The 16,130-nt window shown below is 34.1% G+C and overlaps 1 protein-coding gene across 1 annotated transcript in view; it reads left to right on the top strand.

Moving 5' to 3' along the window:
• Positions 1–16,130, top strand: part of SAMD4A (sterile alpha motif domain containing 4A) — a 314,523-nt gene that overhangs the window by 244,808 nt on the left and 53,585 nt on the right. Inside the window, exons 7-9 of the mRNA XM_044664788.1 lie at positions 1,352–1,438; positions 10,178–10,475; positions 15,614–15,699. Coding sequence (XP_044520723.1) covers positions 1,352–1,438; positions 10,178–10,475; positions 15,614–15,699 — 471 coding nt within the window. The remainder of the gene's footprint in view (positions 1–1,351; positions 1,439–10,177; positions 10,476–15,613; positions 15,700–16,130) is intronic.

Here is a 16,130-nt window from a genome sequence, read left to right as displayed (position 1 = left end):
ATTTTTAGTGTCCCTGATTTCAACATGTACCTCCTGGCAGATTGCTAGCTTTAGCTTCTATTTTCAGTGCCCTCAGCCGACCTCTTAGGACTTGGTTGAATATCAGCACTCAGAAACTAGACAAATGTTGAACTCTATGCAATGCTGCCAGAATCATAAAGCACACTAATTTCGACCTCAGTTTCTCCCATATCTTTTCGGATACTGGATTGCTCAGTAGGGGCCAGGGGTTGATGACAGGATTATTTCCCAAGAGAAAAGTTTTTTATCTGTGTCTGAACTGGGGATTGGGAGAGTTCCTAGAGTCATAACTTGTTAAACATGAGGACAGAGAGTGGGGAGAATAGACAAGTGATACAGAGAGAAGAGCAAGAGCTTGGCAGAAAATACTCATAGAATATTATAATTCTGTTGAACCACTGTTGAGTATAGATGAAAAACATAGTATTCCATGACAACTCAGAAAGTGGGCTCAGTTTTCAATAATGTCTTCTTTTTCCAACTCAGAGAGATATCCCTGCCCTTTCCTTCCTCCAGAGGGCTTCTCTGGCATAGTTTATAGTTAGTCATAGGAAACTCATATTGGAGATGAAGATTAGGAAAAGAACTTTCTATTTCTGTACCTGAAGGAGCCATTCTGGTGACTTGCACATAGCTGGGACATTCAGTAAATGTTTATTGACTGATTCTTTGGTCAACCTTTACTACAAAGTTATGAAAATAGAACCTCAAATACAGGACCAAATTGGTCTGATTGAATCCTGGATATTTCTTGGCACCAATATCTAAAATTTAGATTTTTAATTACTTTTCAGATACACTTCCCACTTGAAAAGAAATAAAAAAGGTTTTGGGACCAGGTGGACATAAACACACACTCCATGTTGTTTAGCTGAAATGAAATTAGATGTACATAAATTAGCACATGGAATTAAATATCTTCAAGAAGCAGAGAGTAGATAGTATGATTTGCGATATTTCAAGAATATGAAAAACTTAGCAATAAAATGGCGATTGGCTGTTCTTTTTTTTAAAGGATTCAATAAAAAAGGGAGTTGGGGGAGACGAGTTTTACTGTAGAAGGATTTATGATTGATACACAGAAAAGCTTCCTTACTATAAGGGTTCTAGCATTAGAATTGGTTACTGAGGAAAGAAGTGGAGTAAAATTGTATGGAGTTGTATGACCATTTAAGTACAAAAGAGAAGGAGAAAAAGACTAAATGATATATGGAATTCCTGCTAGGTTGGTGATCCTCTGGTTGTTGCTGGCTCTTTTGATGTTTTCTTTACAAACTGGTACAAACTACTAAAAAAATTGATGCTTTTTCACATTTCCATTTGATTATAGAATGTTACCAAAGGCGCAAGACACAAAATTGTCATCAGTATCCAGAAGCTTAAGGAGAGACAGAACCTACTAAAGTCTTTAGAAAGGGTAAGTGATATGACCTTTCTACCTCCATAATAGAAAAAAGTAACTAAGGAGAAAAATCTTTAAATTGCCCATTGAGAATATTATTGAGAGTTCTTAATTCTAACCCTGACCAGATTTAGAAAATAAAAGTAATGCAAATCTTCTGTCATAGGTAAATTCAACACCTCTTTCTCTCTCTCTCTCTCTCTCTCTTTCTCTCTCTCTCTCTCTCTCTCTCTCTCTCTCTCTCTCTCTCTCTCTGTCTCTGTCTCTCTCTCTCTCTTTCTCTCTCTCTCACATACACACACACACATTTAAATTTTGCCTTATTAACCATTTCTTGTCCACGTCCACTATAGAATGGAATATTTAAAGACAAACTCTTGACATTAGTAACTTAATACTTCTACATTTATCTCTATATTACTATTTCATTCAAAAATCATTTATTAATGTCCTTGGGGAACTTACATTTTGCTGGTAAGAGATTTGCACATATCTTTCCAAACATTTCATATTTTCCTAAAGCATAATTATGACATTAATTTATTATTAGGGCAAGAGGCCCTAGAAAATTAAATGCTGAAGAATATAAGTAATTCTTCTCTATTCCCATAAACACTTCTTTTCCAAACAGAAAAATGGACTGGACCCCTATCCTCTAATTCTTTAAAAAAAGTTATTTTTAAAAGAAATTTTAACATTAAGTACTAATAAAAAACAAATATGCTTGAGAACTACATTTAAATGAATTTAATATGTAAACAGCAAAACATCTTTAAGTTTCTTTAAGTCTTTACCAGAATTCTGTTTATACTTGGGTATTTTCATAACAAAGGTAAAAATATATATTTGAGGGTTTTTGTCTTTACTGTATACTGCCACATTACTATTCAGGAAGATTCTATTAATTTGTGTCAATGGACAATGAATAATAACACATTTTACTACAATTCTACCAACATTAAGTTTCCCTTTTAATTATTTTTACCAATTTAGTAAGTGTGAAAGTGGTACCTTAAAGATTTTTTTATTTGTAACATTATTATAGAGGTTGTCTTTTTTTAACTGATTATTAACAATTTATTTTCCTCCTTTTTGAGAGGCAATGTGGTGCATTGTACACAAGCCTTAGAATCAGAAAGAATTGTGTTCAAATCTCATCTCAGACATTTACTTTATCTCTGTCCACTCTGAGCAAGTCTTTAGCCTCTCTAAACCTCAGTTTCTTCATCTCTAAAATGAGGGGACTGGACATGATGTCTATAAGGTCTTTTCTAACTCTATGATCCTATGAAAAGTATCTATTCATATCTTTTTACCATTTCATCAAAATAGACTTGAGGTTACCAAAGGTGATTTAAAAAAAAAACACACTTTTTTTTAAACCCTTACCTTCCATCTTGGAATAAATACTGTGTATTGGCTCCAAGGCAGAAGAGTGGTAAGGGTAGGCAATATGGGGGTCAAGTGACTTGCCCAGGGTCACACAGCTGGGAAATTTCTGAGGCCAGATTTGAAAAGAAAAAACTTTCTTAACCATTTTAGATGTCAAGTTTTTATCCATCAAATTTACCATAAATATTTTCACCAATATGTTTTTTTCTTTTAATTATATTCTTTTTAGTTGTACCGAATTTTTTGAAAATCTTTTTATAATCTCACATGAAAGTTAACATGGCATTGATAGAGAACTAAGCCCAGAGTAAACATTCAAATTCAGCCGTTGACACAAACTGGCTTTATATAATGCTGAGAGATTAAAGCCCTTTAATCTCTCATTGTCCCCAGGAAACTTTAGAAGATAGTCACCAACATGCTTTGGTAGAAGTATCCTCAATGCGTGTACTCCTATACAATTATAAATTGATGTCTGGAGGAAAAAATTAATCCAATACAGATTCTGTCTTGTCCTTAATACTTCCTTTCATGTATTGAACCACAAGAAATGCATCTTCACTCCACAATTAAGATAAATATTCATTCCATTTTCTTCTATCTTTTCTAGACATCACTTAAAAGAAATTTAACCTTTTAATCTCTTATCCAAGTAGAATGCTCACAGATAAATGACTTACATCGTAATTCCAAATTCTTTTTTTCAGTTAAATAAAACTTGAACAATTTTCTTTATACTCTATAAGGGTTATGATTTTTAGTTTTGTTTTTTGAATTTCATTTGAGTGTTTATATCTCATCTAACCACTTGTTTAAAACTTAGTTAAGTATTATCTCTTAATTTATAACTAAAGTAGTTAATAACATAATTACATAATAATAACTATTATTAAAAGTCAAAGAGGCAGATAAGCTGATACAGTGGAGAAACTGCTGGAGGTAGTTGGTACATTGGAAGAGACTATTAGATCTAGAGTTATGAAGACTTGGGTCCAAATTCAGCCTCAAATTCTAGTTGTGTGACTCTGAACAAATCACTTACCCTCATTCAGCCTAGGTTTCTTCACCTATAAAATGGGGTTTGTTGTGAGGAAAAAATTAATATGAAATATTAATGAAGTGTTTTGTAGACTTTAAAGGGCTATAAATACTAGCTGCTATTACTGTGGATCCCAGTCACATTTTTTTCCTCAGACCATCACCACACCCACTTCTCCATCCTTATCTTAATCTGTTTCACCAATTTTCCTATCCACCGATACATTCTATCAGTTTGTTTAATTTTCTAATTGTTCCACTTACCTTTTCTTCCTCACCTTATACCAGCAACTACCTCCTCTTTCTTCCTGAGCTTGCCTCTTCACCTTCTATTCTCTAATCCCTTTATAATACTCTTTAATTATCCTTCATCCTTATCTTTCAGCCCCAAAGTAGAAACTAAACCTGTATCTGAGATTGGAGAATGTTATTCTTTAAATCAGTTTTCTTTAAATCAGTTTTCTTCCACGTTTGACCATCTCAAATTCAACTTCTACACAAGTCATCTACATGATTTGTGTATTCAGAGTGCTTCTTTGTTCTGCCACAGAAACTGGAAGCAGAGAATTAGCACTCATTTTGGCCACATAGAATTATTAAATAATGAAAACTTTCTCTAAATATTATTTTCTAAAGATTCATTAAAAATTCCTATAAGTGGGGGCAGCTGGGTAACTCAGTGGATTGAGAGCCAGGCCTAGAGATGGGAGGTCCTAGGTTCAAATCTGACCTCAGACACTTCCCAGCTGTGTGACCCTGGGCAAGTCACTTGACCCCCATTGCCCACCCTTACCACTCTTCTACCAAGGAACCAATACACAGAAGTTAAGGGTTTAAAACAAATATTAAAAAAAAAATTTAAAAAAAAATTCCTATAAGTTTGGTTAAAAATCTTATGGATCCATTCTATTCCATTGATCATTTTCTTTATTTCTTTATTTATCATATTCTTTATTTCTTTATTTATTATATTCTTTATTTTTGTGTTCTGTGTCTGACACCTTTGATAGTAACTATTTTGCACCTTTGATAGTAACTATTTTGCCAAGTTTTTCTATTCAGTTTAGGGTGCTTCTTAATATTTTTATCTTCTTGTTTTTCCATTTAAGTTGAATTATGATTTTATTAGTTCTATAAAGTGGTCTCTTGTCCCTTTGTATGTTGATTGACAATCAATCAGCAACTACTGTTGATGCCTTTATAAGTATATGGAACTTCTGTGAGTGAATCAGAAGGGACAACCCCATTTGATGATGGAACATGGAGACATCTCCTGAGTATAAGAATCAGTTTTAAGTTAATGAAAGCCAGGAATAATCAGAAGTAGAGAAAGAACCTGGACCCTATAAAAGAACTATTCTTGAGGTGGAAAGAAGGGACTTCTTTTTCCTCCCCTCAACCAAATCAGTCAAGGCATTTTAAAGTATAGCTACTTGACCACTAAGAGATCATCTACTCATACTCCAAATAGACATAGATAACCAGAGAGGTAGTAGCTTGAGAAAGTAATCAGCTTTCTCAATTATATATAAGTGGGACTTCTAGTAACTGAAAAGAGAGCTACAAGTAGAATCAAGAGAGACCTTGCTCCAGCAATAAATAGTGAAGTTGCAGAGAGGAGCAGACCTTGGGAACTCAGCAATATCACCTACAGGAGAGATTCTGTACCCAGATTGGGGGCTTTATAAGGAAGAAAAGATCTTGTAGCTCTGGAGTTGTGAGTTGCCCAAACCATTTATATTCCCTATTTGCTTCACTAACATTGTACTCTACATGTTTGTTTGTGCCCACTATCCTCAGGTGTTTGTGGGAGAGGATTCCTCAGGCTTATGAAGGGATATTTTTAAGCTACATTTCTTAGTGTGTGACCCTGGGCAAGTCACTTAACTGCTATTACCTACCCCTTACTGTTCTTCTGCCTTAGAACCAATATACAGTATTGATTCTAAGATGGAAGGTAAGGTTTTTTTTTTAAAGGGCTTTGTTTCAGATTAATACCTACCCCAATCTGCCCTCCCTTCTATCAGCCCTTATTCCCCTCCTCTTCTACTTCTCTGTAGGATAAGATAGATTTATATAAGCAATTTGAGTGTGTATGCTATTCCCTTTCAATTTTAAGTGTTGCCTGCTAAACCCTGCCCCCAACTTCCTTTCCACTGTAAAAGCTTTCACTTTTATAGTGAGATATTTTACTCCATACTTCTTATGTGAGATACTTTACTCCATACTTCTCCCTTCCCTTTTCTCCTAATACATCCCCTTTTCTCGCCCCTTAATTTTTTATAACATTCCATTATAGTCAATTCATACCTATGCCCTCTGTCTACGTATACTTATGTATACTCCTTTTAACTGCTCTCATAATGATAAAATTCTAAGGAGTTACATTATTTTTCCATATAAGAATATAAACAATTTAACCATTTCAATTACCTTATGCTTTTCTCCGTGTTTACCTTTTTAATGTTTCTCTTGAATCTTGTATTTTACAGTCAAATTTTCCATTCAGCTCTGGTCTTTTCATCAGTAATATATGAAAGTCTTTTACTTCATTAAATGTCTATTTTCCCCCCTGAAAGATTATACTCAATTTCAATGGGGAGGTGATTCTTAATTGTAATCCTAGCTCCTTTGTCCTCTGGAATATCATATTCTAAGCCCTCTAATCCTTTTATGTCAAAGTGCAGCATCTTGTGCCATCCTGACTATGGCTCCATGATATTTGAATTGTTTTCTTTCTATTTGTTTGCAATATTTTCTCCTTGACCTGAGAATGCTTGGATTTGTCTGATATTCCTGGGAGTTTTCATTTTGGGATGTCTTTCAGAAGGTGATTTTGAATTTCTATTTTACTCTGTGGATCTAAAATATCAGGGCAGTTTTCCTTTTTCATATTTTTCAGGTAGTCCAATAATTCTTAAATTGTCTCTCCTTGATCTATTTTCTAAGTCTGTTGTTTTTCCAATGAGATAGTTCACATTTTCTTCTACTTTTTCAATCTTTTGATTTTGTTTTATTGGTTCTTGATATCTCATGCAGTAATTAACTTCCACTTGTCCAATTCTAATTTTTGAGGCAATATTTTCTTCAATGAGCTTTTGTAATTCCTTTTCCATTTGGCTAATTCTGCTTTTTAAGAAGTTTTTTCTTCAGTGAAATTTTTTTATTTTTCCAATTAGCAATTATCATGACCTCCTTAAAAAACAGAACAGGCTAATTGGCATAAGAAATTAAATGGGAATTTTTTGCCAGTTTTGCTAAAGCCACAACATGATACACAAAGGCTAGCAGATGAAAGAAAATGTATACAAACTCAGAAATGCATAAAATATATGTATACTATTGTATAATATCAACATATTTTTATCTTCTAATGCCATAAATATACACATTTTTTCTTTGTAAAATGGTAAATAAGAATAGTAAAATAAGAAAAATTTTTCAAAAAGGTGAAAGCCAGCATAAGACCACATTGAAGGCTTGAAATGCAGAGATATCTTTTAAATTTTAGTAACTCATAAATGCATATAAGGTACTATAAACACTTCATAAATAAAAAAGAAAAAAATCAGTCTTTTCTGGTATGAAGGAAGGGCCAAAAATTTTATGTGCGTTTTCCAGATCATGATGTGAAAGTACTTTTCTTTTCTCTCTCTCCTTCTATTAGTTGGAATAGGATATATTTCAAGCACTAGAATTGGAAAAGCTGTGTTGATGATAGAGGTATCTTCAAATAATAATAATAATAATAATAATAATAATAATTTACCTCAAAGTATTCAGAAGAATTTAGCTGTTTACTTGATTTTTATTTTTCCTTCTGTGAATGAAGTTTTCATTCAATTATCAATCATTATCAATCATCTAGACAGTGAAGACTTTTATTGAGTGAAGGGAAACACACTATCTTCCACTTTTGTATAAATCAGTTTCCTAACATTAAGCCCATATTACAGGACATGGATTTTACTTTTATTGATTCTTTTGAGTTTTGTCTTGTGAATTTCCAAGACCCTTTACTAATTGCTATTCCTACGTTCTAGTTATTCTCAGTGAAGGAGAATCTCAGTGATATATGGTTTGGTCAGTATATGTAGGCAAGTTTCTGCCTACAAGAATATATCAATGATACTGTAACATGGAATTCTGGGTGAGAATTGACCCTGTATCTTGCAGGAATCCCACCCTGCCATTTTCCATGTTACAGATACTAGCTCAATTATAATGATATCTACCCCAGTTGATATATGTAATCAGGTTTCTCCCTTCGTCTTCCTTTTCCAGCTTAAAGCCCTTTTAGATTTTGTAAGTACTTCTTACCATCTCTTATTAAGGTGTATTCAATCCCTGAACAAGAGTCCATAATTCCCCAGGTCTCTGTTATGGCACTTATATATTCACCCTGTTATCTCCCAGTATTTCCATATCTTGTACATGTCTTTTTTAAAAAGTAGACTTCATCAGTGACCTCACTATACCTTTACTCTTTATATACTTTGTCCCTTTGATTTCTCTTCAGAGCAGTTGTGACTCTGATATCAGGTTTTCTTAGGTTTATTGAGCACTATGCCACTATGTCTAATTGCTTTTAGGTCTCATTTACCTAATCTGATTAATTTTTCCTTTTTTTAAAACCCATATGAAATCGTTTTTATGATTATGACTTTATACTATAGTTTGAAATAAAATATTGCCAGACTCCATCATTCCTACTTTTTTCTTTTTTCCTTGAAAGTTTCAATCTTTTGTTTCTCCTGCTGAATTTTATCATATTTTGTCTAGTCCTTCGAAGTAATATTTTGTTAGTTTGATATAGCACTAAATTAATAAACTAATTTAGGTAGTAATACTATACTTACTATATTAATATATTGATTAATTGTGGTAATAATAAACCACTTTGTTTTTCTGATTATTATTGGAAAAGCCTCTAGTGTTTCTCTCTTAATATATAATGTTAGTTCTTTGCTTTAAATGGTTTTATATACTACATTAAGTAGAAGTCCATTTATTCTATGCTTTCAATATTTTTTAGGCATAAGTAAATATTTTATTTTGCCAAAAAGCCTTTTATATTAGTATGATATATATTATGTTTGTAGTTTTCCTAAAACTGAACCAACCTTGAATTCCTGGCATAAATCCAACTTGGTTGCAATGTACATGTAATAATCTTTTAAATATGTTGCTATAGCATTGTTGCTAATATTTTATTCAGTATTTTATGTCAATATTCATTACAGATATTTGTTTATTGTCTTCTTTTCCTGCTTTATTTCTTATATTTGATCATTACAGTCATAATTATCTTATGAAAGTTAGGATACTGTTACCTATTTTTATAAACAATTTATATTATATTGTCATTAATTTTGATAGAATGATAGAATTCACCTTTACATTCATTTAGTTCTGACTTTTTCCTTTGGAAAGTAATTTATGACTTGTTCAATTTCTTTTTCTGAGATTATATTATTTCTTGTTCTGCTAATCTGGGCATTTTACATTTTTACAAGTATTCATACATTTATTTAAATTCAATTTTGTTATCACATGATTGGGAAATAATTTCTAGAATTTCTTCATCTGATTTGAGTTTTCCTTTCTCATATTTCATTTTGGTAATATTTTATCATTATCTTTTAAAAATGAAATTAGTGAATAATTTGTCTATTTTATTAGGGTTTTTACTTCAAAAAAAGCTCTTAACCTTATTTACCTATTCATTGGAATTTTTCTTTTTGCTTTTAGTTTTGTGTATCTTTAATTTTCAGAATTTATATTTTTACGTTTAGTTGAATTGTGCATTTAACTCTGCTTTGCCTGATTTCAATAAGAATGAGATTCATGAGATATTCCCATTCTCCAGCCATTAGCAATTGTATTCTATTCTTCTGGTGTATCCTAATTATGAGGAATAAAGCTTTCCCCCACTCTTCCTCATTTCCTTTCTTGCTTTTCTTTCTCCTTTCCCTTTCTTTCTGCTTTTAAGACCAACAAAATAGAACCAAACCACATCCAGGTTTTGAATTTGTTTTTCTGTGCTCTAATTCCTCTAACTTGTTGCTTAAGCTTTGGGCATTTGTGTAAAGATATCTGAGGCCAAGCATTTTATTACTGGCTCCATTTTTTGAACTTTTTTTCTCCTACGAAGTTCTGGGTATTTTAGCTCTTCTCCTTCTTTTCTCATAGCCCCAGTTTCAATACCCTCAATTTGTTTCCATCTCAAATAGAAAAATGAAACCAAAATGTTGCATGGGTCAAATGAAGAGCATATGACTCATGATGCGTGCTAACTATTGTCTTTTTTCTTCAAACTTTCAGGACATCTTAGAAGGGGGCAACCTACGTGTCCCATTGCAAGAATTACATCAGATGATCCTTACTCCAATAAAAGCATACTGCTCCCAGAGCTCTAACACAGAGGAACACAGCCAGGAGTCAGAGCCTCGTCATCAGCCTACTCTGATTGGTTCTGATAACCAGGCTCTTGAGTGTAAAGACTCTGCAGCAGGAGGTGGAATCCAACAGCATCACTTGAGTGGCTGTGAGGGAGAATCTGCAGGGGCCCCTCTGCCCGAAGGTGATCTCCCTGGACAGTTCACAAGAGTCATGGGAAAAGGTGAAATCTCTGTTTCCAATTTCTTCCTTATTTCCTTCTCTCCCTTTCTGTATCACCTCTCTTCTATCTTCATAGATTCACTTCCTCAGAAATAAAGATGTGTAGTTGTCATTTCTACCTCACAGGGAGCAAATTTAGGTATAAGACCAAGAAGACAAAAAATGCAAAATCCTCAGTGACTGATTATATCCTTATAGGTTCTTCCTCAAGATCAGAAGTTAGTAAAAAAAAAAAAGAAAGAATATTAATACCTTTTGCTTATAGCCTAATGCGCCTCCTGTCTAGAAGAAGGTATGTCCTTTTACAGTGACTGTTCTGCTTCTGGTTGCATGAAATTGGTAAATGAGGGGGCTTGAATTAGTGTGATAGGAAGGAGGAGAGGGAGGGATGATGGGATGTTTAGATTTCTCTCTCAAATGAAGAGGGAATAGTCTAGAGATTTTCCTTTTAAAATATCTTCTTTAAAGAGAGATTATTTTATAAAAGAGAATTCAATCACTAAATTCTCTCCATTCTTCTCCTTTCTCCATCTTGCCCCCCCAACTATTGATTCATTATGATATAATGAGCAAAAGATGAAATTGCTGAGGAAAACAAGGTTCAATCTTCAGAACACATCGCTTAAGCAATGCATGCCAATTGCCCAACAAATTTCCAATTGGATGAAAGATTAGAAACTTGCCAAATTAGGTGCAATTCCCTGAATTCAAGAAAAGAGGTGTCCCACTCCTCCACAAGTATCTGAAAACAATAATTGATTGATTAGTATGGGATCAATTTTTAAAGTGACATATAGATTGCTTCAGATGTAAAACTGAGAAAAACACCTTACATCAATCTTAGGATTTACCTGTGTTTCTGGTCAACATAGCCTCAGTGTCTATGACTGAGTCTCTAAATAGTAGGTTAAGGGTCTCTAACCAGATGATCCATTTCCCCAGCCATACATGGCTACATTCAAACACTGCAATAAGGTTTTCTCCCAATTTCTATAATTGAATAAACTTTTCTCACAAGACAGTCCATAATTGAATAGAAAGGAAACTAAGCTAGCTCCAGAATTGAATCATGAGATGGAATTAGTTTGGTTCACTCGGTTCCCACAATTAACCACTTGCTGTCCTAATCCCCTCAATTCCTTCAACTTTCTCACAATGATGATGTATTAAGATGAGATTCATGACAGATTAAAAGGATGATGTTTTCACTGAAGTAAGACTTTACTATTGGTAATCTGATGTTACAATATAGTTTTCACTTAAACTGCCTCAGGGACAAGTTCTGTATTTTTTGCTCTTACCTACTAAGCAAAATAGTCCCATTGGTTGCAGAAATAAGAGCCAATGATGGAGACTTGAGGGATTCAACCACACTTAGAGAGTAGAAGAAGAAAGCTTAACTTGTGGATTATAGTGAGTAGAAGTGGACAAGACAGACCCAGAGGAGAAAAAGTAGAGAATTGTAGAAAACAATACACAGAGACCAAGGAGAGGTGAAGACCAAGGGCAAAAAGATTTTTAAAAGTATTTTGATACCTATTTCAAAACACTTGGTTCCTTTGTAATCTTTCTTTTAATGAATTTTAAAACATTGTTCTGAAAAGGGTTTCAGAGTCATCGTCAGACTTGCCAAAAGTGTCTACGACACAAAATGATTTCTGCTCTAGAAAATGAAAACTGAGCAAATAACTTTAAATTTTTTAAATAAAATCATCACTGGAGACTACAGATAGAGAACAGAAGGATATAATAGAAGCAATATGGAAAGGGATTGAAGAATCAACTGGTGGTGAGGAAGTGTAAGGGTAATTAGAACCCTAGAAGTTTGACACAGAAGGGAAGATGAACCACCAGATGACAACTTGAGATAGGTTTTTTGTTTGTTTGTTTCTGTTTTTTTAGGGTCAGGGAAACTTGATCATGTTTGTAGGTGAGAGTGGATGAAGTCAAGTTGGGAAGGGAGGTGGGAGAGAGACACATACAGAGAACAACAAATGAGAAAGAACTGGGGAGGAACGGAGAGAGAGAAGTAAGTGGGGGAGAGAAATATACGGAGACATTGAAAAAAAAAAGTAATTGGCGGGGGCTGGGGTGGGTGGGCAGCTAGGTGGCTCAGTGGATTGAGAGCCAGTTCTACAATGGGAGGTCCTGGGTTTAAATCTGGCCTCAGATACTTCCTAGCTATGTAATTCTGGGCAAGTAACTTAACCGCAATTTCCCCAGCCCTTACCTCCTCTGCCTGAACCAGTACATAATACTTATTCCAAGATAGAAGGTAAGGGTTTAGAAAAAGAGTGAGATATAGAGAGGAAGGGAAGATTGAAAGAGAATATGATCAATGGAACAAGAACCTAGGGGAGGATTACAATCAAGATTATAAGTAAAGAAGAAAGTAGGAGGTCCATCTCATTGTTTGAGAGTAGAGGGAAGGATAGAATAAAAAAGTAAAACAATTTAGAAAAGTTTTTCAGCTAAACATAAAACCCTTAGATTAGAAAAACTCTTTGTCACACTTTTTTAAAAAGTCCTAAAACACTCCTTTTCTTGTCGGGGTGGGGAGAAGGAACATTCTCATCTTTAATATTAGATAATAGGCACTGTGCTGAGTGCTTTGCAAATATCTTATTTGATCCTCATAATAACCCTCAGAAGTAGTTATTTTCCCCATTTTATAGTTTAGGAAGGCAGACAGGTTAAATGGCGTTCCCAGGGTCAGAGAGCTAATAGGTGTCTGGGGCCAAATTTCAATTCAGGCCTTCTTAATCCCAGGTCCAGAGCTCTTATCTATTGTACCCCTAACAAATGACCCTTCATATTTCTTGAAGAAACTTGACACTCATAAATTGATTCCAAAGACAGATAGATCTTCTCTGTGGGTGAAACCAGTCCTGTGATGACATCATTAAGAATAACTGTCAGTTTCTTCACAAACTGTGATTTTTTTATTTTTTATTTTACTCCCAACTTCCCACTGTATTTTAAAGTGAGCCCGCCCCAGCAGGTGTAACTGCTTAGCTGAAATGGGATTTTCAAAAGAGATTTCATGAATGTGAGGAAAAAAACCATTCCTAGTGAGCTCACATACCATGAACCCAAAGTTTTGGACACCAAATACTTTTTACATAAATCCAAAGTGATTTTCTGCCTTTTAAGGGCATAGAAATAGTTTTTTGTTTGTTTGTTTCTGGATAATTTTAAAAGGTATATAGAAGACAGTTTGAATAAATGAATGAATGAATGAATGAGTACATGAGTGTCTGAGTGAAAAAACATTTATTAAATTCTTAACTATGTGCCAAACACTAGTGATAAAAGTACAAAACCAAAAAAAACTTGCCCTCAAAGAGCTTACATTCTAATATGAGAGGAAGATGATTTATATAAGAGAATTGGAGCCAAGGAAGGGTACTTTGGTTTAAAAAAGTAACAGATGGTGAGTAGGGCAAGAGTGGAGACTGACACACTCCTCTCCATAAAAATGGCTGAGATGATTTGATTATTGTTCCAAAACTAAAGAGGGAGAGAGGAGGAAGGAAGCCTGCCATGGCAAGACAAGAAAGTAGAAAAGATGGCCAGGGATTAAGGAATAATAGTTCTTTGTACACCTAAAAGTATTAGGTTGAGCTTGGTGAGATGTATAGTACTGTCTGGTGGGAGGTATCTCTGGATGAGGGTACTATTTTACCACCAATGCCAACATTGGATTTCTGATTTGCAAGTCATAATAACATACCTCTTCCAAGGTTCAATTTAGTTTCCAAACCTATAAGAAACAAATTCCTTGTTATTAGTCATTTTATTATCTTCAAATTATATTTAAATATTTATTTAAGTATTACATTCCCCTCCCCCCCAAGTAGAACATAAGCCATTCTAGAAGGGCATTCATTTTGTCTTAGTATCCTTGGTGTCTTAAACATTGTAGGTACATAATTATTATTTAATTGTTAAATGGAATTATTTAATTGAATTAAATTGAGCAGAGAGAAATTTAGAGAAATAAAACAAGTGGAATTTTTATATTTGCACTTAATGATTTTGCACTCTGAACATATTAACCTATTACTATGTGAGTGGATCTATGATTTTGAGTTGTGTCCAGTATATTGGTCAATGTAGAAAAAATGTTCTATATACTATAGAAAATGTTCTATATACTATAGAAAAGTATCAATTCAATAGGAACATATATAAGTGCATGTCCACACATTTTATTTCTTAAGAAAGATATATATGATTTCCAAATTCTTACTAATGAGAAATAAAATCCTATTTGACTTTGAAAAATAATTGCACTTCATAAACAAAGATGATCAAAACAATAAGAAAAGAAGAAAGAGTAGAAAGAAAAAAGTGAGAGGTGCGAGAGAGGGAAGAGGGAAGGAGAGTGGGGGGGAGAGAAAGAGACAGAGAGAGCGGGAGAGGAAGAGGGAGAACAGAGAGGTAGCGAGGGCGGGGAGGAGGAGAGAGACAGAGAAGGGAAAAACTATACCTCCATTCAAACTGTGTTCTTGAATTATTTTTCCTTTCAATGGGAACAGCCTGGTAGCTCAATTCAAAGACATAAATTAAGTACTTTACAGCCAGCCACCATATTTCTCATCTCATTCTCAGCAACAAGAGGCTTAAAATAGAATGGTATGACTGGGATTAACTTAGTGGATTGCTCTAGACCAGTGATTCCCAAACTTTTTTGGCCTACCGCCCCCTTTCCAGAAAAAATATTACTTAGCACCCACTGTCACATACTATCACCTCCCCCCTATAGTTATACACTGCCCCCAAATGAACCTGTGGCTATCACCGCCCCCCTGGATCGCTGCAGCACCCACCAGGGGATGGTGGTGCCCACTTTGGGAATCACTGACATTTCAAATGAATGAATGGGGAATGGGGAGAGGGAGAAGAACAAGATTTTCTATCAGACTTCAAGAGACAGTTAAAGTGCTCCTCTAGTGATAGTTTATTTGAACTTGGTAGAATGAATAAACTTAGGTTCTTTTCATATGCTTTATTAAGTTTACATAAAAAAAAGTCACATCCACCTTTCCTGCCCCTAGCCTCCCTTTTGATTGGCAAAACTAACATATTTCAGAAAATCATGTGCAGTTTTCTAACTTCTCTTCCTTCCTTTTGCAGTGTGTACACAGCTCCTGGTCTCTAGACCTGATGAGGAAAATATAAGTTCCTACTTACAACTCATAGACAAGTGTCTAATTCATGAGGTGAGTGGTGACAAGCATTTTGAGACACTTGTATGTATTGCTTAGAAATGACTCTCAATATTTCTGTAAAGTTGATATTCTTCCTATTAGAACAAGACTATGTCCAGCTTAAAGTTCAGCATGTCCTTTGAATTGTCCAAGGATATTCATATAAAATCAAGAAATTTGATTTAATAATGAATCCTTGATCCTGTGAAAAATTCCCTAAGCAATGAAATAGGAGGTGGTTAGTTAGAGCCCAAGCTGGGCCCTTTTTTACTATTTTATATTATATTTATATTTATTTTATATTTTATATTACATCATATTATATTTTATATTAAAATATTCTCCTGCTTGACTCATGGAATCTGAGAGTCAAAGAGAAATACAAAGACAGAGAGAAAGTGTATTGGCATGTGTATGGGTGCATAGTTCTTATATATATATAT

This window comes from Gracilinanus agilis, chromosome 2 (genome assembly GCF_016433145.1).
Source record: "Gracilinanus agilis isolate LMUSP501 chromosome 2, AgileGrace, whole genome shotgun sequence".
NCBI classification, from domain to species: Eukaryota; Metazoa; Chordata; class Mammalia; order Didelphimorphia; family Didelphidae; genus Gracilinanus; species Gracilinanus agilis.
Note: the sequence above shows the minus strand (reverse complement) of the source record. Positions and strands in the feature narration are given on the sequence as shown.